The following is a 23,769-nucleotide window of genomic DNA, read 5'->3' on the forward strand; positions in this document are numbered from 1 at the left end:
AGAGAAGGATAATGGAAAAGCTATTGTAGAGGAAGATGGAACACTTCTTGGGGAAGGAGTGTCAGAATATGGAAGTTGTGACGTTATAAATATATTGTCCCAATTGCCTCAGGAAAAAAAAAACATATTGGAACACATATCTCCTACTTCTCATTTTTCCTTACATCTTGGTGATTTGAATGCTTTAAAGGCTAGGATCCATTCTTGTTCTTCTCCCAAAATGCCTAGCATTACACTATCCACCCAGGAAGCTAATTTTTTAAAGTGTTGATTAATTGGTTGTAAGCTTTTTAAGACATGGAAGAAACCATCTCATATTTCTTTTGTAATCCCCACAATCTTATTGTCCATTCATTTTATAGATTGACTCACAAAACCCTAACCCCAAAAGAAAGCTCTGATGGTAATTAAATCATCACCTTTCCTCTGAAGTATTCCAGGAAAAGGAGGGAGGAAGAGAAGTACGTATCTCTTTTTTAAGGTAGGCATAAGATAAAGATCCTCTTTGGGCTACACTGCTTGAGCTGAGTCATTATATTGGTTAGGATGGGCACTAGGAACTCTACCCATTCCTGGCTTAAATTTGCTGGTTGACTGATCTAACTACCAGGCAAAAGACTGTGGTAGCACAGATCAAAACTGTTTCATGTTTCATTGGCCTTTAAGGTAGTTTTACCATTTGACTAAAGCCAACATTATTAAATGCCACAGATACTGTTAAACTGCCACAGAACACACTGAAGATGGAGAAGCAGATTACATAAAATCAAGCTGGTGTATCTAATTGCGGCATAAGCTTTGAGGAGATATTAATCTCTGATAATACTTAAGTATGATGGTATTTTCTCAAAAATGATTGCCAACTCGGCCTAATAATAGTCACACTTGGCCTTAATCAACCACATCTAGCATTCTTCCATATCTGTACACATGCCTTCTTTAAAGTAATACTCTTCCTATGCTCTGACTCAATGCCAGTATATTAGTCACTATTGATCATATCCATCAGGGATGAAATCCCAAAATGAGGTAAACAATATCAACTTTTTAAAATGACAAAGGCAGTACCAATAGTTGATATGTCCTGCATGTTATCGCTATTTGCCCTTCATTCTCAAAGAGGGCCAATGGCATCAGGAAATTGACATCTTGACTTACATGCAAACTAGATTTAAATGAGGCAGGACTGTGTAAAGTTACCAGCCTCACTCTATCCTTTGAAACCATCTGAATGGAGTGACAATACATAAGTCAGAACAATGAAGTGATGCAGTGAGAGACCTTGACCTTTTTGAGCTAAGGTCTTTCCTAGGTCTCACTTTGTCTAAAGCAATGCCCATTCAATAATTAAGGCAAGGTAAGAAATAAGGCCTCCAAAAGGCTTCTTTTGTGTAATAAAAAAAAAGAAATAAAAGGAATATAAATTTTGATAGCTGAAACCTAACAAGATATCTTAGGATTTATAGGCTTGATTTCCTTTTTTTTTCTTCCCTATTTACTTATTTTATCATTTAAAAAGAATTGGGACATTTAACTCTTTGTCCCATGTAGTTTCATTTATGAGTTCTTAAAACAGAACATTTGGAACCCAGAGTTTAATAAAGCCCCTGGCATTCAAATAGAGATACTTGACCATGCCTTAAACCAAGCATATTCTGGCTCTCATTTATTCACCATGTCCCAGCCCAAAACTAACTTGGTTATTGTTTGGGTTTGATGGTTCAGACTAAGTGTAAATAGTAATTGTTTCTGTTATGGACAGAAACTCTAAAGGTCTTCCCTTCCCAGATTGTCAGGCATATTAACAGGACAGGGAAAGAGGACAAAGTTTTTTGAGTATGGGCAGTAGTCTGCATTTATTAAATAAATGTCTTCCATTATACTAATATAGCATTGCATTATTTTGAAGCACACTAAAAATGATATTGAAAAGTGGATACTGAGGATGCTGAGTATTTGAATTTTTGAAACATTAATATCACAGCTGGTTCTCATTTTTCCATCCAAATACTTGCTTATCCCACAACATGCACTAATAATAATAGTAACTGCATAAAAGGTTTCTTCTCTTTGTTTAAAGACCTTAAAATAGTTATGGATCCAAGAGCCCATAGTCACCTAAAATACAGGTTAGTTTGTAATTTTTTTTGTCTGCCAAAATTTTGCTAAAAGTGATTAGAAATTGTTGACCTACATATATAGATTTCTGAAAGCTGCATTTTAAAAAGCACTGTTAAACAGATGGGGAACATGTAGGTGTATGTATGTATATGTATGTACACAGATAAGGCAATACAAGTAGGTTTCTTTAAAATAGAAAATAGGGTAACTCAGTTTTAATACTTTCTCTGTAGGTAGAGTTTGGGATGATATCCCACTGACCATAGGTTTGTGGTATGTAATGTTACATTTTCTTTTAAAACTTTATAACAATCTCTAGCTACTAGTGCTACCTAGTAACAGTCAGAAGGGGATTTCTTCAGGGCTTTAATGCCTTACATTTTACAACAATTAGTTTCCTGGGTCACCACTAAAGTGGTACTTCATATTGGCATGAAGGTGACTCTGGTTCTCAAAATCTCTGCAAGTGGCCCTCAAGCCCTGACAAGTCCAAACCAGCTTGGGAAAGACTAAATTAAGAATCTTACCATGCTTAATTCATAACCAATGCAGAATGCTAACTTTTTTTTTTTTTTCAACAACTTTAATACATTATGATCCTAAAGAGATTGCATTCTGTGTTTGGCAGAGTTAGCACACATGCAGACCAAATCCAAGATCCCTGAATTACTGGAGTATATTGCCTCAGATCTCCTGGAAAAGTTGCACTGGAGATCATCTTGCTCCTTCCTACTTTGCCCAATTATTATCCAAGCTCTCCTTTGGATTAATTTACATGAAAAAGGCTTAAAACGAGCAGCTTCCTATCCCTGGGGAATTCAATTCAGAAGGTCCCCGGGTTTCCAGCGTAGGTAGGGAGATGGAATTCATTTAAAGACTGCGTAGTGTGAGGTGGAATAAAACAGCTTCTAGTAACAGAGATTTCGAATGTAAACTCTTCCTGGAAAGAGATGGTTTTAAGTGAATTGATCCAAATATTAATCAAATGTGCCTCGCTGGGGATGCAAAGAAAAATAAAATAACAGTCTCTGTTTTCAAGGAACTTGTGGTCTAAGGAGGGAGACAATGTAAAAACTACTACATGCAAACAGGATCTCTACAGGATAAAGTAGTTTTTCTTCATACAAGGCACCTTGTAAACCTCAGGTGCTTAAATAAATGCTTGCGGATTGAAAGGGAAGGGAATTTACTTAATTTCAAACTAAATGGAAGTCTATCCCTACTAATAATGCTAGTGCTCTCCCTTTTCCAGAGTGGGACTCAGGTGCCATCAGAGATTTTGCTACCATTGTCCTCAGGGACCAGCGGTCACTCCAGGGTTATTGAACTCAGGGCTGCTTCCTCTGTACCCTGAACCAAAGAGGAAGTTTGTAGAGAAAGGACCTCAGAAGATTTATGAGCAGAATCTAGAGTAGTTTGGCTCTTCCAAGACCAGATCCCTAACCCGCTTCGGTTAGTACCGCGTAGCCCCAGTTAGGGGTCCAAGACTATCCAGTAAATTCAATTCCGCGAATACAGTTGGCGCCTCCTCTTCGAAGAAGCAGCTCTGAAGCTGTGTTCCTTCAGGAGGGAAGGGAAAGGCTCGGGAAATGGGAATCGGGGGGTTGCCGGAGTTGCAGCTGGATAATTACGCTCTTAAATTCTAAGCTCCACGTCCCGGGTTCTAAGAGACGAGAGGGTGTGGACTGCTAATTTAGGCCTGAGTACGACTGAAAGAGAAGCTACAGGTTCTACGGAGCATTTGGAAGAGAAATCCCACGCGCATGGGCAAGTCGCCCTAGAAAGAGTGAAGGAAGAGAGGGAGCCGGCAGGGGCTACAGCTCTCTAGCCAAGGTTAGCCTTATACAATGCTGCACCCATGGAGTCTGTCTAGCAGGAGGAGAAAAAAAAACCTTCCTTCCACTCTGGCTGTGGGTTTTATTTTTGCCAGGCAGTAGGGAGCTCACAACTTTCTTCCTGGGTTGCGAGCCCATCTCCGAGATCCAAAGAGCTCTACCTGTCCTGTTCTTGGTGGCCACCAGATTATGGATGAGTCTGAATTACGGGGGAGAGCAAAAAGACCAAAGAGTAGAAAATCTAAAACACTAGAGAAAACCTAACCCCGATTCTAAGAACAGTTCTTTTCTCCCTTCCACATCTTCAAAGTGAATTTCTATATTTTGGAAAGATGCCATTTTCTTTGAGTTTCCTTAAGGTGTGTTGACATCAGAGTTCTCTACTTCCCTTCTTTCCCTTTCCCAAGGAAATTCGAAATTGCTTTTGCTTCGAGGACCCTGGAAAGAGTTAAAATATGGAGGGGTTAGGGGAGATACTTGTTATTTTAATTTCACCCAGAGATCCTTGAATTCCCTGAGCACTTTTTGAAGGGTTCAGAACTGAGTACGGAGAATTTCTGGGCTTTTAAATAACCGAGGAAACCAGAGGAAGTACTTTTGTCGTTCTGCAGTCACACACAAAACTTGACTATGTTACTTGAACAGTATCTCTTTTCTTTTCTTTTCTTTTTCAGAAGAACAGTATCTTTTCTTTCTTTACTTCTTCCTTCTTTTCTTTCTTTCCTTCCTTCCTTCCTTCCTTCCTTCCTTCCTTCCTTCCTTCCTTCCTTCCTTCCTTCCTTCCTTCCTTCCTTCCTTCCTTCCTTCCTTCCTTCCTTCCTTCCTTCCTTCCTTCCTTCCTTCCTTCCTTCCTTCCTTCCTTCCCTCCTTCCTTCCTTCCTTCCTTCCTTCCTTCCTTCCTTCCTTCCTTCCTTCCTTCCTCCCTTCCTCCCTTCCTCCCTTCCTTTCTTCTTTTCTCCATCTCTCTCTCCCCCCTTTTTTTCCTCTCCTTCTCTTCCTTCTTTTCTTACGTCGGGTTGGATACAAGGGGGGTCCAGCAATAATCAATAATTCTTCCTTGATCTTTGAACACCAAGGGGCTGATAGGACTTTTCAAGACAAATGCCTTAGGAGATGATGTATTCTTCACACTTTCCACTGAAAGAGCGGTTCTTTGCACTTATCAACAGAAACTAGGCAGTCCATGAATCCTGGCTGCTTATTGCATAATGCATCTATTCAGATCCTAAAATGGAAAAACTTGGGGTGTGCCGGTGATTGGAAAAAGGGGGAAAAACAGTGAGAAAGCAACCTTCAACTATGTGTTGGTTTATTTTTAAACAAGTGGTTAATAACATCATCATCATCAACAACAATGCTTATTCCACCACGGGCCCAGAGCCTACATTTATGAAAGTGGACCCATTATTTTCTTTCGTGATTGGGGGGGGGGGGCGGGGAGAGGGGTGAAGGATGACCAGAGAAAGGGAAGAAACATTGCCTTTGTCTTTTCCCTTTCTTAGTAAAGACAATTGTGTACAAATGAAGCCTAAAAGAAAGGATCAACTGAATCAGTTGGTATAAATGCGGGAGAATTTCCCCAAACGCTATTTGTCTTATGTGTGCCGAAGGTAATTGAATTTTAATGCCTGAGAACTCACCCATTGAAGGGACAGAAGCGATAAAAACACTAGAGCTCTTTTTGGAGTCACCCTATATCACCTCCGATCCTGAAAAGGAAAATAAATACCAACTTTTGCTTCTGGACATTTCCTCCCCCACCCTCTCTCCTTTTTTGTCTTAAAAAAAAAAAAAAAAATCGATGCTACATTATGAGAATTTACTAACCCAAAGCGGGAGAATTCTGTGGGAGTTTTGTACTTATCAGATAGTTTGGGCTTCTTCCTCCATCCCCAGGCTCCGGTAAATCCCGGAGAATAGTTGTTCGGCAGAGCTCGGCAGGAGCTTTCAGACCAGACCCACTCTCTGGCTCCACAGCTCCATCTTCACTTACCTACTTTGACAAGCTGCTGGCGAAGGGATCCAGCCCAAGGCTAAGAAGAGAGGGACTGTCGAAAAACCAAACTCAAGTCAAGTTTGGGGTGCGATATTTCACAGTGCCGCTGGGACGCTGATTTATGTTCTTGCGCTTTGAAATAGTCCAAACTCTTTGACTTTGGATTATTATTATTTTTTTAATCAATTGTTCTTCCTCTCTAGATCACGAGGAGATAGCTTTAAGTACAAGGGGGATTTTATTTATCACCCAACACGTCTGAAATGTATGCAGAAAGAATAGAATTCATTCTGGATCTCTGGCTCGATATTGGAGCCGTCGGGGAATTATTTGACTAACTTGCTGGGATGTTTCATATTCGAAACAAATGCAGCTCGTGGTACTGCAGTAAATCAGACTGCTGTCTTCTAATTTGAAAAAAGAAATACCTAACACAAGAGAGGAAAAAAAGGACACTAAGAGGAAAAAAGCGACGTGGCCAAAGCAAAATCTTCAGAAACGAAGATTATATTTTTATTCTAGAAGAAAAGATTGCTGAGGTGTAGAATACTTCTAACGTCATACAAATATATGAATCCCGAATGGGATCCTGTAGCCAGAAAGAACTGATTTCAAATCCTGCTTCAGACACTTATTAGCTGTGTAACTGGGTAAATCATTTGATCTCTCAGTCTCCTTTCCTCCACTGTAAATTGGGACTAAATGGCACCTGCCTCTTAAGATCGACCTAATTGAAATAGTCAATGGAAAGTGTCATATAAATGTGAATTCATAACAATGACTTGCATTTATATGAAGCTTTCCTCATAGTGATGCTGAGAGTTAGTGTCCTGGATAATTTAATTTTGTATCCTCTCTTTGTCTCCACAAATGAATTAAAATGATTTCCAATTTCTCATTCTCTTACTCGCTTGGAGCTCTGTGAACCCGGAGAGTTTTTACCGAGTTCTAAATGGACAGTCTATAAAAAATATGGTTTTACTTGAAAAAGTGAGAAGAGTGAAATAAGGGACAGATGGAGGTGAACTAGCCATAAGCAAAAGTATTAGACATCTTTGGGCGTTTTCCTTTTCCCAATTTTCTGCAAAAAGGATGGGGAAAATATGATAGCCCCTGTTTGCAGCCCAGTCCGTCCACAAAACAATGTGGTAACCTTAGAGCAAAGAGTGCTCATATTTCCTGCCACACAATATAGATCTGAGGATCAAAGACTGGAATGGGAAGAATCCTCAGTAAGCCAGAAACTAGAGGAAAGGGAGAGAAGGGGAAACCGATTCAACTTCTATTCGACTCATCTTGACAAATGTAAAACAAAGCCAAACATCTCCTGGGGTTGTGCCTATCTGTAGTTTATTTCACGTTGAGCGCAACCCAAAAGATACACCGCGTTACCGCAAGCGAAAGAAAGACAAAGCTTCTCCTTATTGTTTCTACGTTTTTTTTTTTTTTCTTTCAACGCAAGAAATTTAAGAAGAGAGAAACTCTTTCAAATTGTGTACCAGAGGGCCTGACTCTTGTACACCTGCAACATTTTTAGGGTTGGATATAAAAATAGGTATACTAATATAAACAACTTTAATGAACCCCAATTGAATAATTTGAGTTTGATTTTAAGCGTTTTTTTTTTTTAATTCACTAAACATACAGATCCCCAAAAGGACTGAGATACTTGAAATTTCCGTTCTTGATAACAATTTAGAGATATTACAGAGAGATGACAGAGACAGATTAAAGGTTTTTTTGTTTTTTTGGTTGTTGTTGTTTGTTTGTTTTGTTACGTTTCCAGTATTAGTTATCTTAGGAATTTTTCAATAAGAGTAATAGTATGTCTCTCGTTCATTTCAATCAAGATTTCAAAGAAAAAAGCTATATAGTGAGGGAAGAATCACTGCACTCTTTCGGGATTTTCATTTGTTTTGTTTATAAAAAGATACAATGTCTATGATTTCATTAGAGTAAGCAACTCCTGCTGCCAAAGATTTCATAGAGAAGTTAAATTACTTGTCTAAGATCACCAGCTAATATACAGGAGAAGAGGGATTTAAAACCAGAAATTACTGACTCCAAACCCAATACATTACCCTCTAGTTGACTCTTATTTGGGGGGAAGGGAGGAGAAGGGAATCAAAATAGAATATAAGATTTTCCAGGGAAGATCATTGGCAATTGGCTGGAGATTCTGAGAACAAATTTGAGTTGTACATTTCCCCCCAAAAAATATGTTGTTGTTCTGTTTCTGTAGCCAAATACATGTTTATTTCTTAATCACAGTCTATTTGCATAAAATCAAGTTATATTTTTCCATCGAGTTATTCCTTACTTTTTCCAAGGAGGAATAAAAGGGAAAAAAGACCCTTTTCTTTCTTTCTTTCTTTCTTTCTTTCTTTTTTTTTTTTTTTGTATAAGAGTGAACTATTTTGTGAGTTATTCTTTTGCCAATAGATGGCATAGTGTCCTTTCCATTCCATTATAACCACAGCAGAGTAGAAAAAAGAAGTAAGCCACCAGCTTACTGATTTTTATTTCCTGTTTTTCTTTCCTTTTCCTGATTCTATGCATAAAGGTAGACTCTCCTCTGGGGGGGTACAAAAACACAGATATTTCCAAAAACAGAATATTTCCCCAAAAATTAAAATTACAGATGTAATACTTACTGTGAACCCTATAAAAAGCGTTTACAATTGTTACTTTAAAAAAGAAATTTATAACTTTCATATGTACCTTCCTTGTGTAATAGGCAACTGCCATATGTTTCCTAGTTCCATAATTCAGTTTTTCCTGGACATCTGTAGCAGGTAGTGAGTGCTTCTTAAAGCTTATTGTATGTAATATGAGAAGTAACCTGCACTGAAGAGTAAAGGTTACCATAAAAATAAAAGTCTTTTTAGAAATGCTAGCTATTCTGAATTTACATCATTTATTAGTCAGTCAAGATAGATTCTTCTCTCTTCTTCAAGTCATCCTACTAGGAAATACAGTCTTATCTATATTACAGTCACTATTCAAAATAGTTCTTTTGGGCTATTATTATGGAAGGTTTTTGTCCACTATATTCAGATGGTGTTTTCACTCCCTTCTTTTCACCCTTCTGAAAATCATTAGGGATATCTGTGTATCTATAAATAGATTATTCTTATTCTCTTTCATTTGGAAAATAACATATAATATAATATATATATATATAAAACATTTATGAAGAAAAAGATACTAAGTTTTATTTCCTCACATTTCTTTTACTGTTTTCATATTAGAGTAAAAATTATACAGGGAGGAAAGTAGGTCATGTGAGCATGAAATTTCTATGAAGATTCTTCATGTTAAGTATTTAATTGTCAATCAATATAACACTTTTCGGATGCTTATTTGAATGTGGAAAGACATAGTACTTCATTTTGTTATAAAAATTGTTCAAAGATATTTTCATTAAGCTTAAACTGAAATGTTTTGTCTGTAGTGACAGAATGGATACTCCTTAGCCACATTCTGACTGTTTATACTTTCAGCAGAGTACATAAATGTGCATAAATTTTCCACTACTTAAAAGACATATCTACAGATGTGCAACACAGGAACTTAGCCCAATTTTCAGCCAATTAGAAATTGTAATGATTTTGCAAGAAAGAGACATTGACAGCCAAAGCAGCCAATTTTTTTTTTTTTTTTTAACAGCAAAGGGGCATCAGGGGAAATCTGGTGCCAGTTTCAATTCGATTCCCAAAGTCAACAAGTTAAAATAAATCCTCTCATGAAAGAAAAATTGAACTTCAAATAAGTTGTGCAAAGAATGTGGAGTCCCGGGTTTGAGATGCCAATTCAAATGTGATTTTTGATACAGCAGACTTGCCAAAAGTTAGTAAGGCGCCCGTTTAAAATACTTTATTCAAAATGCCAGTTCGTTCTTTTTCATCTTTTGATTTTTGGTTCAAAATATAAGTGTTTGAAGGGCCTTGTCATTTTCCCATATATTATTTATTTATTTCGCTCTTGTACTAACTTCATTACTTCCTGTCCACCCACAAGGTAGTTGTGCTAGTTGCAGATGGAGTGGGATATTTGAGTGAAAGATAGAGGATTGGCCTGTTTTTGTTTGTTTGTTTGTTTTTTTAAGATTTAAATTCCTGAGACTGATTGTAAATGATACATCTTGGGGGCAAAATATTTGTCTATGGGAGACGCTATATCCGGGTTCTAGAAACGGGTTTGGAAGATGTATTTCCAAACTGTCAGAAAATCTGCCACTCAACTATCCACTCATGTTAGTTACCTTCCAGATTCTCGGGCTTCGGTGCAGGCCAATTTTTTTTTTTTTTTTTTTTTTTAATAATTGGGAAACTATCTTCTCCGATCACTGAGGGTCAGCATTTAAGCACTACGTCCAGTCCGAGACTCCTTCATCTCTTTCCATCCCAACCCCAAATTCCGCCAGCTGGCTGACTTTTCTGCAGAAAACTCAAGCTTTGTCGCAAAATAAACAGTTCAAACTGTTTAACCTTCTTTAGCTTTCTTCCTGAGAGAAGTAACTACAAGTTGAAAAATAAACGCGCAGAGGAATAAAAAGCTCGTTTCATTTGCCATTCACTACTCGGATATTTTCTTTTCATGATAGTTTTTAGTCTTAGCTAATAATGGTCGTAAAGTGAGAGGTTATTGTATGGGAAAGAAACAAACGCTATAGTATGGAAGCAGCGGCCTAGGAAAGGAGCTGGGAAGGGGGTCCTTGTATACATGTAGAGACAAAGAGAAGGGAGACACAGAGACAGAGATAGAGACAGAGACAGAGACAAAGCGAGAGCATATAAGTAGGAGAATGAGGAGAGATTTTTTTGATACAGCAGATTCTTTCAATACATTGGTCCTGCTTACTTAAAAACCAGCTAAAAGGGTTGTTAACATGATTTCTGAACGTCCAGTGCTATAGCTATGAAGCTGAATTCACTCAATCTTACTTTTAATGTGGTCTTCATATCTGTACTAAATTCACGGAAACTTCATTGATGATAATGTACAAAGAGGTGCCATAAGTTAGGCAACGAATCTGCTCTTCTCTGGACATTCCAGGCTTCACATATTCTCAACCCCAAATTTTATTCATTGAGATTGGAGAGATGAGAAACTAAATAGGAAGGAATATGAGAGACACAGAGACAGACACCGAGAGAGACAGACAGACTTAGAGACCGACAGAGGCACACTTAAACACAGACAGAGAAACAGACACAACGAGGGAAGGAAGGTAGGGAAGGAAGAAAAGGGGGAAAAGAAAAGGACTGGCTGAAGAAAAAACTAAAGGGAATGCGGAAGGGAAAAGTGGGGGGCGGGAGAACAATGGGATCCTTGGTCCATTTTATGAGACAAATCATTTCATGAAACCTTCTAATCAGTACAGGGATTTTATGCAGGGTTCCCAATTAGGAGGATGCTCTTCATAGGATTATATTACAAAGTAACTGAGCCAAAGTAAATAACTTCGCGTAGGTGCTTTTTATAGAATCGCCTCCACCCTTCTGATCTTCTCTTCCCCCCCCCCCCCAACCAAATGTCTTCTCATTTATCTATTTATTTGTTTGTTTATTGACTAAAGAACAATTCTTTCTGGGTAGAAAGGAAGCCAAAGAAAGTCTTTAGCCTTCGGAAGATTTGCACATCTTGTGATGATTTAGGAATTTAGAGTTGTAGTTCATTACAGAACCCTTGAACTTAAAAACAAAATACCCTCTCAGTAGACAGTATTTTTGAGGAGGTGCCTATGTTTGGTGACTAAAAAGGGAGGGATGAGGGATGGGAGATAGAGACTGGATCTCACTGGAGAACGTATTCTTATCTATCAAAATTTTTGGAAGAACTGCACTAAATAAAAGAAAGGAAACCTATTAACTCGTTACTCCGAGGCTCAGAAGCGAAAGCTGTTTAAAAATTCAGAAACCTAAACTCAGAGAGAGAAATGGGTCGGTAAATTGGCAGTTAATAATACTTATTATTAAATGCTACCCTCCCACAAAAAAACGAAGTTCCTGCGCTCTCAGACCCCCAGAAAAGTGCTCGTACAAAATCAAGTATTTTGAAATAAAATAGCCGGTGTCTGCTACCCCGCCAATTAAAATGAATCACCCGACAATTTATAAAAGGAATTGGTGCTTTAAATGCACGGAAGAAAGAGCCGGCAAGACAGACCGGGCTTTGTTTCATACACACGATTCTTTCCACTCCGCAACTTTAAACGACACCAAGAAAAATAACAATGAGACCGGACAGGTTTAAACGCACACACAAGATTACAAAAGCACACGCGCGCGCACGTTCACACACACACACACACACACACACACACACACACACACACACACACACACACACACCTTTTTGCTTGCTGGTGTTGCTAATGCAAGTCGAATTACACTCGATTCCATTTACTCCAAGTTTAAAGAGGGGTGGAAGGGAAACCTTTTTTCTCATCAAATTAAGTTCTTTTAATAGACTTTCTATTTAATATTCCTAAACTGGTGGGAAAATTATCTATAGGTCTATTTTCTGAGCTTGGAACTTGATTAATTTAGGGAGTGCTGCTAGCTTAATTCAGTCAATACTTGTTAAAGTCCAGCCAAAAAAAGATTATTTTTGTCCTAGATAGTAGGTTTGTGCAGAATGTTTTTGTAGAGTATAAGAAGAATCTCAATTTTGAAGAACTTGTTCCCTTTCCTGTGGATAGACTAATATCAATAAACACATCCAACCCTTTGTGTGTACTGGCCCTGTATTTTGCTACATTGATTTGACATTTCACTTGTTCATATTCTGAAAAGTAGCTCCTGAGAATTCCTGGAAGTCTGAGGAAAGTGGCTACAGCAAGTTAAAGCAGGAGTCTACCTTCTTGAAGGGCTTCAGAGGCCTGGAAAGTGATTTCCACTTTATATATCCTAACCAAAAAAAAAGTGAATATTTTGTTTCTTCTTCTTCTTCTGATTTTGGAGTATTAGTAGATTGGATCTGCTCAGTCATGGAGACCAGCATATATGTCAGCAATTCAGATAAAACGAAATGGAGGAATGTCTAATTCAAATGAATTATTTGCTCTTCCCATATCCCCACCTCCAGAAACTATTTGGAGTTATTAAAAAAATCCTGCACTCTGTATCTCTCTCTATAAATGCTACATATTTAAATGTTTACATTTGATCTATAATCCAGATTGCATAAAGCCCAAACACAACATATGAATATAGAGATCATTTTTTATTTATTTTTGATCCAATGGATGATTTTGATGTAATAGATGATGCATGGATGAAATGGAAGATCCATCAAGGGATGCTTTTTAGAGGAATGGGGGGTCTGGGTGAATGAAGGGTCTTTGGTGGGGCTGAGGGATATCACTGAAGGTAATGGAGGAGGCTCAGGATGAAAATGGGCCACTGAAATATAGTTAGGAGGTCAGGGGTATTTTATAAAGTCATCTCCCTTTTTTATCTGTCAAGATACACCAGCACAGGGAATTAAATCCACTTACACACAAATTATTGAGACACAGAGAAAGAGACAGATTAAAGAGTTTGATTTTACACAATGTTTATCAATATGATTATATTTATATAACTAGATACGGAAACCAACAGGGACCCAGATACAGCAACAGACACATGCAGACAGATAGGGAGGACTTGGAAACAAAGATTGCCCACAGTTAATTGGTTTGAGGAAGGTGGTTGACTTAGGGACCTGAGTAAGTATATAAACACATATGCATCTTGTAACTCAGACTATATTTAAATGATCTATCTAATCTGGGCTTCTGGCTCTATTGTTTAGCATCAAGGAGGCATGAAATTAAAGAATCAGATAGAGATTCACAATTCATACTTTAAATTTCCAAATCCTAAATATTATTATTTTCCTTAACTATATGTATAGTTCAAGCAAAGCAGATTGTGAGTCATTATAAAGACAATTGGGACTGTGTAGAACTGAAAAACCATATCTCTTTCTACCCCAGTCTGATTAGATATGGGAGAAAGAGAGATTCTTCCTCTGGGTATGGATGAAATGGAAGATCCAGCAAGAGATGCTATTTAGGGGAATGGCGGGTGTTGGTTTTGGTTAGAGGGAGTCTGCGGTAGGGCTGAGGGATGTCATATGGAGGTAATGGGGGAAGTCCTAAAGTATATTGGTGGAAGCTATCAACTTAGTGCGATTGCTGAAGAAGTGGGGACGGTAGCGGGGGAGGGGCGATGCGGATGGTTGGGTGAATATGGGAGCCTTCTCTAGTAATATGTGGACATGAGATAATCTTCACCATCTTGGGGTGGTCTAGCTGACTAGGGGATGGACAGTCTGTCAAATAAAAGTATTCTTTGAAATCTCCTTATCCCAAAAATGTGTTGCATCCTCCTTGGAGGTTGCATTCAAGAGAGGCACTAGCTTTCTGAACCCAAGCCGGAATTTACAATACTTGTAAGACTAGGCTCTATTACATAACCAGCTTTTCAAGAGCTAAAGGAGAATTGAGGAATAGCTTTTTACGGCCTCCTCAATCCGTCTTCAGTTTCTTTTCCACAAGCTTGTTGCAAGAATACGAAAAACTTCCATACTTAATCCATGGGAACTAGTCTAGTAATCAGGAAGACCTAGTTGCAAGCCTTTCCTCTGACATATAGTAGCTGTGAAATCATGTTTAAACCACTTAATCTCTCAGTGCCCGTAGACAACTCTCTAAATTTCTGACCCATCTTTGGAATTTCCACACCTGAAAACTTATTATTGGTTTCCTACACCAGTGAATCACAGGTCCGGAGCAAAGCTGCACTTGGAAATCTTGCTGATAGTTTTACGTTCATGACTGTAATAGACAACCCTATTCTGTTCAGTTTACCCCATACAGAAGAGATAAGCCTCTTTTATGTGTTAGATCAGTTACAAAAGTGTGTACAAATATATATATATATATGTATATATATATACACATATATATGTATGTGTATATGTATATGTATATATAGTGCAGCCAACACACCACATACAACCTTCTCAAACACTTCCCAAACATTTGCTAAATTGATTCTTGCCAAAAATAATTCAAACTAATGTTGAAATCACTATTACCGAGTAAAGATACAATTGCCAGCCAGTCTCTGAGCGATTCCTGTAACTCCACTCATGTGAAGCACCTTAAACTCTGTGATAACGTTAATCCTTTACATTACTGCGCCCCGCCCTATTACTTCCCCCCTCCCCCAGGCTATGGTAAAATGGCCCGGAGTGGATATATTATTTTAATCTGACTACACAGATTCTTTGAAAATAAGTCAGAAAAACTGAGGACAGTTTTCCAATCTATGCAGTAGGATTATTTCCTCAAAGGAGATGGATTTCTTTCCCCCCCCCCATCTTATAGGGAGAGAATTGTCCTAATATTTCTTAAACTACACTTTACAAAAAGGTGGACCATATAGAATTACATCTAGTAGTACATTTTTTAAAATGAAGAGTGAGAAAGTTGAGTTAATTTTTTTTTTAAAATTAAATTACACACATATGGTTCAGTCTCACTAAATCTGTGTTCTTCCTCCCACTAATTATAAAATGTGGAATTTTAAAATTAGTTGAAGACTGTAAATAGTTTTCACAAAGATGAATTGTCAAAAATTGGAGAAATGAAATTTTATTGAATAGCAGATAAGTAGTTCTGCTCCTAAATTATACCTAATGGTAGTAGGCTTTTAAGAATACATTTATTTTTATTTTGTATAATTTCTGAGTTTTAATCTTAAAGTCGTGCCCTTAAGGACATTTAAAAACCTATTAAAATCCATGATTTGCCCGCTAAAGTAGTTGAAAAAAGAGGTAGGGGAGTAACACTTTTAATAAAGTGGTATGCCATTTGGGATCTGTTTGGTTTTAAACTATGAGAGCAGAAACTGGGGATGCAAGCTTCTAATCATCTAAACTTAAAGGAATTTACAATTCTCTGATTCCACACACTCCCACATACCATAAAACTTAAAAAAAAAAAAAAATTTTGGTGATGGTGGGCTCCCCCTTCCACCTTTAATGTATATTTGTGACCAAACTCCTCTGAATCAAGAAGAAAAGTTTCGCGGTGCATTTCACTTGGAGGATTCCTAGTATTCTAACCTTAAACTCTTCCCTAATCAAACCAGGCGGCCTTGAACCCTTCAGAGATAGTAGAAAAGGGATCAGATGCTTGACCTACGTGTGTGCTTATGGAAGTGGGGGAGGAGGGCGAGGGTGGAGACTGGCAGGAGATGAGGGAGATCAAGGGGGCATCAGCGCCGGCTGTAGGATTGAGCCAGGCGGAGGCGCAAGGAAGCCCTCCACTTTTGCAGCCTTGTAAGGAAACGGGCCCCGGCTTCCCCCAGACCGGGCTTCGAGGATTGGTGATTGGGCTGGGTGATTGACGGAATTCTGGGGCTCCACCCCGCCCCCGCCCCTTCTCAGACGCTTTATTGACACTAATGAGCAAGTTCTTCCCACCGCTCTCCTGCCTGGAAGTGCTGACAGATCAAGGCAACAAATTTCAATTACAAGCCTTAATTTGTGTCCGCAGAGTGTTTTTTACCCATGTCAGTTCTTTCTGGCGCATCAGAAGAGGCAAAGCTCGGAGAACAAGGAGGTGGGCCAGGGTGGCAGTGAAGACATATCTCTGGAAAAAAAAAAAGATATATAGAAAAAAGGAGAGCGCGCGCAAAAGGATTAATTAAAAACAAAACAAAGATAAGTTGGCGAAGGTGCTGCTGATGACTCGGATTTAAGGAAAATCTGGGAGGAAACACCAAATTTGTTCTTGCCAGCGGCAAGGAGGACAGATTTGTAGCTGTGGGCGGCAGTGCGTATTTTTTGTTTTGTTTTGTTTTGTTTTTTGGGAGGAAGGAGAAGAGGGTGAGCGTGTGTGCTGTTGTGTGCGTGCGTGCGTGTGTGTGTGTGTGTGTGTGTGTGTGTGTGTGTGTGTGTGCGCGCGCGAGTGTGCGTGTGAGTATATGAGAGCTGGGAGCGCCGCGCGCGTGTGCTGGGGCGGCGGGGATGGCCGAGAAGAGGAGAAGCTCGCCCTGCAGCATGCTGAGCCTCAAGGCTCACGCTTTCTCGGTGGAAGCACTGATCGGCGCCGAAAAGCAGCAGCAGCAACAGCAGCAGTTGCAGAAGAAACGGAGAAAACTGGGTGGAGACGAAGCCGCGACCACCGCAGAGGGAGGCAGTAGCGGCAGCAGCGGCGGCTGCGAAAAGACATCGGTGGAGGGAGCCGAAGGTGCCTCTGTACCACTACCACTGGGGGCCGGAGCCGGAGCTGGCGCGGGGTCCCTGTCTGCTCGGAGCTGCGCGGAGATGGAACGGACCTGTGGTTCCCGAGGACCTGCGGGTGAGTCCGACACTTGCTCTGTTCTATCCCCAGCGGCATTAGTTGCACTAGACCCCAGAATAGGCAGCTACTGGTCCTAGACCAGGACCCTGGACGGGAGCACCATTGGCTTCAAGGTAATTCCCAGGGGGCGAAATGCCCAGGTTCTGGGCCTCCGGCAGCTAGAGGATTGCTGCGGGGATATTCTGCTCCGCAGGTTTCGTTGGGGCTTTGGGGTAATCACCTGTGTAGAGGAGGGCTGCAGTGCCTTTTCTGCCCCCACACCCACATCCCAGCCCCGAGCTAGGGCTGCTGCGATGACTACAATCCTTCACGCGCAGCTGTTTACACCCGTGGGTGGCAAGGCACAAGTATTTCAAAGTTACTAGTCAAACTTCCTCACTCTCCATTCTCTGATCTCAAGGCCCGTTGGCAGATTTTTTAAAAAGAAAAAAAAAAAAAAAAAAATATATATATATATATATATATATATATATATATATATATATATATATATATATATATATATTAACTTTATTTGAAAATGTTGCCTTGGCCTTTAGGCTTTTGGCTCACGCTTTGTGAAGTCTTTTCCTAGACCCCCTCGTTTATACCGATCGCCCCTCAACCTTCGATACCAGTGTCGCGGTCCAGCACAGATGCTGCTTTCATTTTAAAGCGTTCCCCCACTCCTAAGCAAAGAGTAGGCTATTCCTTTTTTTTTTTTTTTTTTTTTCTCATGATTTTTAAAATTGACCCTTCAATCTCCTTAACACTGGAAAGCAGAAATTCATTGCAGAGCAACTCAACTAAGAGGAAGATGTTTTTCACATTCGATTTCTTGTCTCTGACTTCGCACTGAGGGTTCATTTTCCTCTTCTCTTGGAGTCTTTTTTAGGACGGGAAAAGGACAGGGATAAGATGTTGGTGTGAAGCATCGGGGATTAAAGCTTTTGCTTTTCCTTTTAAAATTTCGTTGCGATCAGGATCAGGTATAGCCAGTATGTTTTATGGAAAAGATCAAGATTGAGACAGGAAATCCTTCTTACCATCTTAACCAGGGTTGATGAAATGGATTTTGTCAAGTGGAGTCAGTAGGCTCCTTGCCAAATTTTAGTGAGATTGGGCACTCCGGGCCGTTTGTTACCATCTACTTTCGGGACCTAGCTGGGGTTGCACTTTGAGGCGGGCACGGCTTAGTGCGATTCAGACCGGGACTGGGAGAATTGACCCGCGCGGCTTTCCAGCTGCTTTTTCTTGCCTGGGTAAGGGTAAGACTCACCAAGAGACCAGCTGCTGCTGCATCGCCTGCTTCGTTTTACTACTGGGTACGAGGCCGGGGCATCTCTCTCCGTTGCACCCCAGTCCCTTCTTTGCCGGTAGGCGCTTTCTAGTTGCAGTCTCAGCGTGGAGATCCTGACGCAGGCCTATGCAGTGAGAGCTGGCCTAGGCTTGTGTCTGGGTTTGGGGGCTGGAGAAGTATATCTGGCCTGTCACCACACCTTTCTCTTGTTGGGGGATTCAGCCCTTCTAGACTCAAGAGATGGAGAAGCTTTGGACGTGAGGGAGGCCTCACGAAGCACTCCTCAGAGTGGCAAATAGTGAGAGGGTGAGGTTGAAGGTTTTTTACAAAGCAAAGAAGTATATCCACTTCGATCTTGCTTTCTTTAGGGCACCTAGGTCACAGCCTTGCCTCCAAGGTTTGCCTCTCATTTTCTACATCTTTTTCTCCTTGACTCCTTAAACTATGTTCAATTTTCCTTCTCTATTTTGCAGGCGGCTGTGAAGACGCTTTCCAATCAGGAACGTCCCCAGCCGTGTCCCCGGGAGCCTCTCCGAAAGGGTCGCCAGTTCCTCCCCCAGTCCCTCTCCCAGCACTCCCTCAGACCGGATCCCCACTACCGTCTGCACAGACGCCCCGGGTGGATCTTCAAGGTGCTGAGCTGTGGAAACGCTTCCATGAGATCGGCACAGAAATGATCATCACCAAAGCGGGCAGGTAAAAGGTCAAGCTGTCTGAAAAGACAGACCCTCTTTTCCATAATAAATCAGTTGGAGAAGGCACAAATAATGGCCTTCAATAGTTGGGCCATCCACCTATGCGGTTCCCTGCTGTGACACCTTGGTTAGAACAGACAGTCGGAAAGAGGGACAGATAAACATATTCCATATTTATATCCTTTTTGCCTTTTGGTGAAAGCTAGGCTGGGGCAGAGAACTGGAGTTGTGTCAGCTATTGAGTAGAGTGAGTATCATTTGGGATAGTAGGCTTAACAATATATCACTGAAATCCAGAGGAAAAGAACTAATATAGCAGCAATTAGTATTCAGATTCACCATGGAAATTAAGTTTAGGTATGGATTTCCCCTTCTATTCAGTTTTCCAAAACCTTAGAACAAACATGTGAAGAAGCTCTTACCTTTGAGGACTTTTTGGCTTTTATTCTTTCAACTTCCAGTCCTAGTCGTTTTGTTTTCCAATCCCAATTAAGACTGACTATTGATTCTATATCGTTCAGTAGTTTGATTGTTTTTTTTTTTTAAGTGTTAATCTTCTTAGTGTGTTTTATTAGAAAATTACATTGTGATGTAGTAAATTTTTAGTAGCTTTAACTTAGTTCTGTGTATCAGTATTGATTGTTCTTTTCTTTGAATTGCTCTTTTTAGAAGTTGGTTGATGCATACTCCCCAATGAAATTTTCTAAATTACATGAAATCAATAATACTATAAACGTTTTTTTTTAAAGAATAAATAAGATTTTTTCAAAGACAGTTTTTAATAAGCTGTAGAGATTTATACAAATGATAAGCAAGGTCTAAAACCTGTAGTATATTCCTCTAACTACTATGTAAAAACAAACTGATTCGTATTACAGGCAATGAAAGCACAAACGCATTTGGACTTTTAAATTTCCTATTCATTTAGCATAGTCCCAGAGTCTATGAAGAATATGCTTCCTTCTCCCCCCCCCCCCATCCCCAACTCTCAATTTCCAGTGGATACACATGGTAAAAACCTGCACAGCACAAAAGTATCCAAATGTATTAGAAATTACAAAAACATATTTTATTGAATCCATATGCTTCTTTCTACATTTTCAGAGAGGTTTTTAAAAATAATTAATGATCCAAATTCAGTCTTCAATAGCACAAAATAACATTTGTCTTGTGAAGGATTTTATTAGAGACTTTCTCTTTCTTACAGGTGCACCAAAATAATACTAAAAATGAGCTAGCCAGTCAAGTACTCTCATACCTACTTAGAAATAATGATTTTTTTTTCTACAGATGCATTCTTTAATTTCATTCCTATTTTAGGTGGGGAAGAGTATTTAGTTATTTAGTACTAAGTAGTTAAGAAGTTAAAGCAATTAAAATAAGATTAACTTCAGTAAAATATATCATATATGTCATAACAGGACAATGTTTTATTTAAAATTAAAAATCTTGTTTTTTTCCTTATTTGACTCAAGATTAATTATATGGTACATAACTTCTTACTTTTGCTCTTGAAAGCATTCACATCTTTAAAAGATGATTTATATAGCTTGAATATTACAGATTAGTGAGTGGCATCTTGAGGAGGCAGAGATAAATGAAAGTTTTTCCTAAATGTGGTAATTAACTTATTCTCTGGTTATCCATACTAAACAAGATTATACTGTTTGGACTATTTATTGTTATGAAGATTTATTATTATTTTGGAGGGATGGAGTGGGTGGTATATATACCTTGTATTTGGTTTCTGCTTTCAATAAAGAAGTTTTACTATACCTTTCAAACTTCGAGTAACTTTTGTTCTTCACCTTTAGCACGTTGCAGACAGGAAGTCCTGTCTCAATAAAGAACATATTGTTTTGGGTAGAGCATGGCACCTTGGCTCCTTGTGGCTTTTTATAACCTTTGTAAATTTCACATTAGAGTCTGTTTCCCCACATCTCAAAATTTAAGTTCCTAATCTTCTACTAAATATACTTTTTTGTTTGCGTATTTGTATAAAACATATTATAAGAATTTTTTTTATCAAAACATATCTGTTGCTGCCTTTAGTGTATGGTATCTCTAAGAACAGTTAATTGTGTTGAAATAGAACAGAAATTTCTGCAGACTTTGGTACGTTTAGGTGGTATGTCAAATTGCATCTTATAAACCAGTTTTGATAAGTGCCATTTTTTTATTGCTTGGCATTTATTTGTATCAAAAATAGGGATCTGAAGTGATAACTTTGTTCATCTCACAAAATTTTCCTTCCTTGTTCTCCAAATCCTTACATACACACACACATTTATTTATTCCAGTGCTTCTCACAGTTTCTAGCACATAGCAGGTATTTAGTATTGACATATACAGATTGAATTGAATTGATTAAAAATATATATATTTTTAAAATGACCTCTTTTCTTTTTTATTTGTGTAGGCGGATGTTTCCAGCGATGAGAGTGAAGATCTCTGGTCTAGATCCACACCAGCAGTATTATATTGCAATGGATATTATACCAGTGGACAATAAAAGATACAGGTATTAATAGCTATGAAGATGAGCCCCACAGTTTGAAATTTCACTAGGAGCAGAATTTGTGAGAAGCACTTGATTTGTAGCCTTTTGTTTTTAGCAATTAATTAAAATTTTTTAAAAATCACTTCCTCATTTCAGAATCTAAAAGCTTGTCCTTCGGCAGGAACAGAAAGATCAGGAATTTCCTAGAACACTGCTTTCTACATATGGTGCCTATTGCCTATGTAGATGAGGGTTCTTTGTTTTGTTCCACTTTGCTGGATGCTATCATTCCTCTGCCTCCATGAAAGATATTTAATAGGGAGCATTTTTAGTGCCTTTGGTTTCCTGTTTTAGAGCTCTACATATACCACTTTGCCTCTTAAATTAGCTTTCTATTTTCACTTTAATTTTTGGAATAAATGTGTAATTCAGATAACATTATTTGCATCTTGGTGACCTTAAAATTTTAATTTAGGATTTTTTTCCAGATTTAAGTAAACCTCAAGCAAAAGCAATATATTTTTGATCCATTAAATTGAATTTTGGATAAAAATTTAAAGATGTATTTTTTAAAATTTCAGACAACTTTTGCAATTTCTGTGATTTTTCACCAGTAAGATAAAGTGTATATATTTTTTGTAATCATAAAATATTGTTTATATGTGGGCTTTTGCTTTTTTGTTTTAATTTTTAACTAAATAATAAAGTAATTAACACTAGCAATTTACTGGAACTTGGAAAGGCCTAAAAAAAAAAAAAAAAAACTAGGTTGTTTTTTTCCTCTCCTTTTCCAGACAACAGCACCATTTTTAAAACAACTGTTCATAAAATTTAGGTTTTGTAGTTATTTATAAATGCAACTGACCACTAAGAAGTCTTTGCGTCATTTGGAGCACAAATTGAAATTTTGTATATTCTATATAAAGTTTAGTCCTAGATTTCATAGATAATTTATTCTTTTTTTCTTTCTCATGAAAGAATTAGAAAAGTCACAAAAAGTCATCATTAGATATGAATATTTTTAAAGTATTTAATACCATAAGAAATAATAATTTTAAACTTTCTTGTTCTTTACACAAAATATAAAATACAAATACTGGTTGAAAGAACAATCTTATTTTTAATGAGCAGCTCAATGAAATTAGATTTGGGTTCCATATATCTTTTTTTTTTTTTCCAAGTTGAATAGTGTTAGAAGAGCAGCCAGATTTTAATTAGCAAATGGAAATGTAGAATGTGATAGAGTAGATAATAGAAAAGATAGTTTTATTGATCTTAATTTTTATTGTAGCATGATTCCATTTACATTTTGTATTTTTGAGTACAAGTAGTATTTTTGAGAATTTTAATCGAAATTAGTAGAGATTTTAAAATTAGTTTTGAAGATGAAAAGTACATGTAGTGTCATGAGTAACTATCTGATTGTATCAGAGAGGCATAAATAGCCAATAAAGTCTCTTCTTTAAATTCATTTAGTTTAAAATCCATATTTGAATATGGTTTTGTCTTAAGTAGTGAAACAGCATAGGGTAAACTAGAAGAAACCATCCATTTGTCTTCTAAACCAGCTTCCCTCAAATTAATTTTTGATTATTTGCTGGATGTAAAATATTATCAAAATTTATATAAGAATAAAAAGTAAGGAAACAACAAAAAATGCTTCAAGTAAGAATGTACATGTCAAATGCATTGTTCCCGCACGTTGTAAAATATTTTAGTGCCTGCTTTTTCTATAGGAAAATATTGTAGTTATCTATTTACATTTATAATGCTTGACAAAGAATTATAAAATGCAACATTACTACTATTAGTGGGAATTGCTTTTTGAAATCATTTAATATGTAACTTTTCACATTTTTTATGACATGGCCATAGTTCTAAAACATTTACTAATAATCTAAATCATATACAATGCCATCCCTTTTTCTTATGTCCCTCCAGAGTTTACATCTTTTTATTTTGGTTGAAGCAATAC

The 23,769-nt window shown here is 38.1% G+C and overlaps 1 protein-coding gene across 1 annotated transcript in view; it reads left to right on the top strand.

Annotated features, from left to right (window-relative positions):
• The first annotated feature begins 16,435 nt into the window (after positions 1 to 16,435).
• TBX18 (T-box transcription factor 18) overlaps positions 16,436 to 23,769 on the top strand; it is a 30,918-nt gene continuing 23,584 nt past the window's right edge. The window contains exons 1-3 of the mRNA XM_074310378.1: positions 16,436 to 17,317; positions 19,073 to 19,295; positions 21,714 to 21,815. Coding sequence (XP_074166479.1) covers positions 16,984 to 17,317; positions 19,073 to 19,295; positions 21,714 to 21,815 — 659 coding nt within the window. The 5' untranslated portion in view covers positions 16,436 to 16,983. The remainder of the gene's footprint in view (positions 17,318 to 19,072; positions 19,296 to 21,713; positions 21,816 to 23,769) is intronic.

The sequence above is a fragment of the Sminthopsis crassicaudata genome, chromosome 4 (genome assembly GCF_048593235.1).
Source record: "Sminthopsis crassicaudata isolate SCR6 chromosome 4, ASM4859323v1, whole genome shotgun sequence".
NCBI lineage: Eukaryota > Metazoa > Chordata > Mammalia > Dasyuromorphia > Dasyuridae > Sminthopsis > Sminthopsis crassicaudata.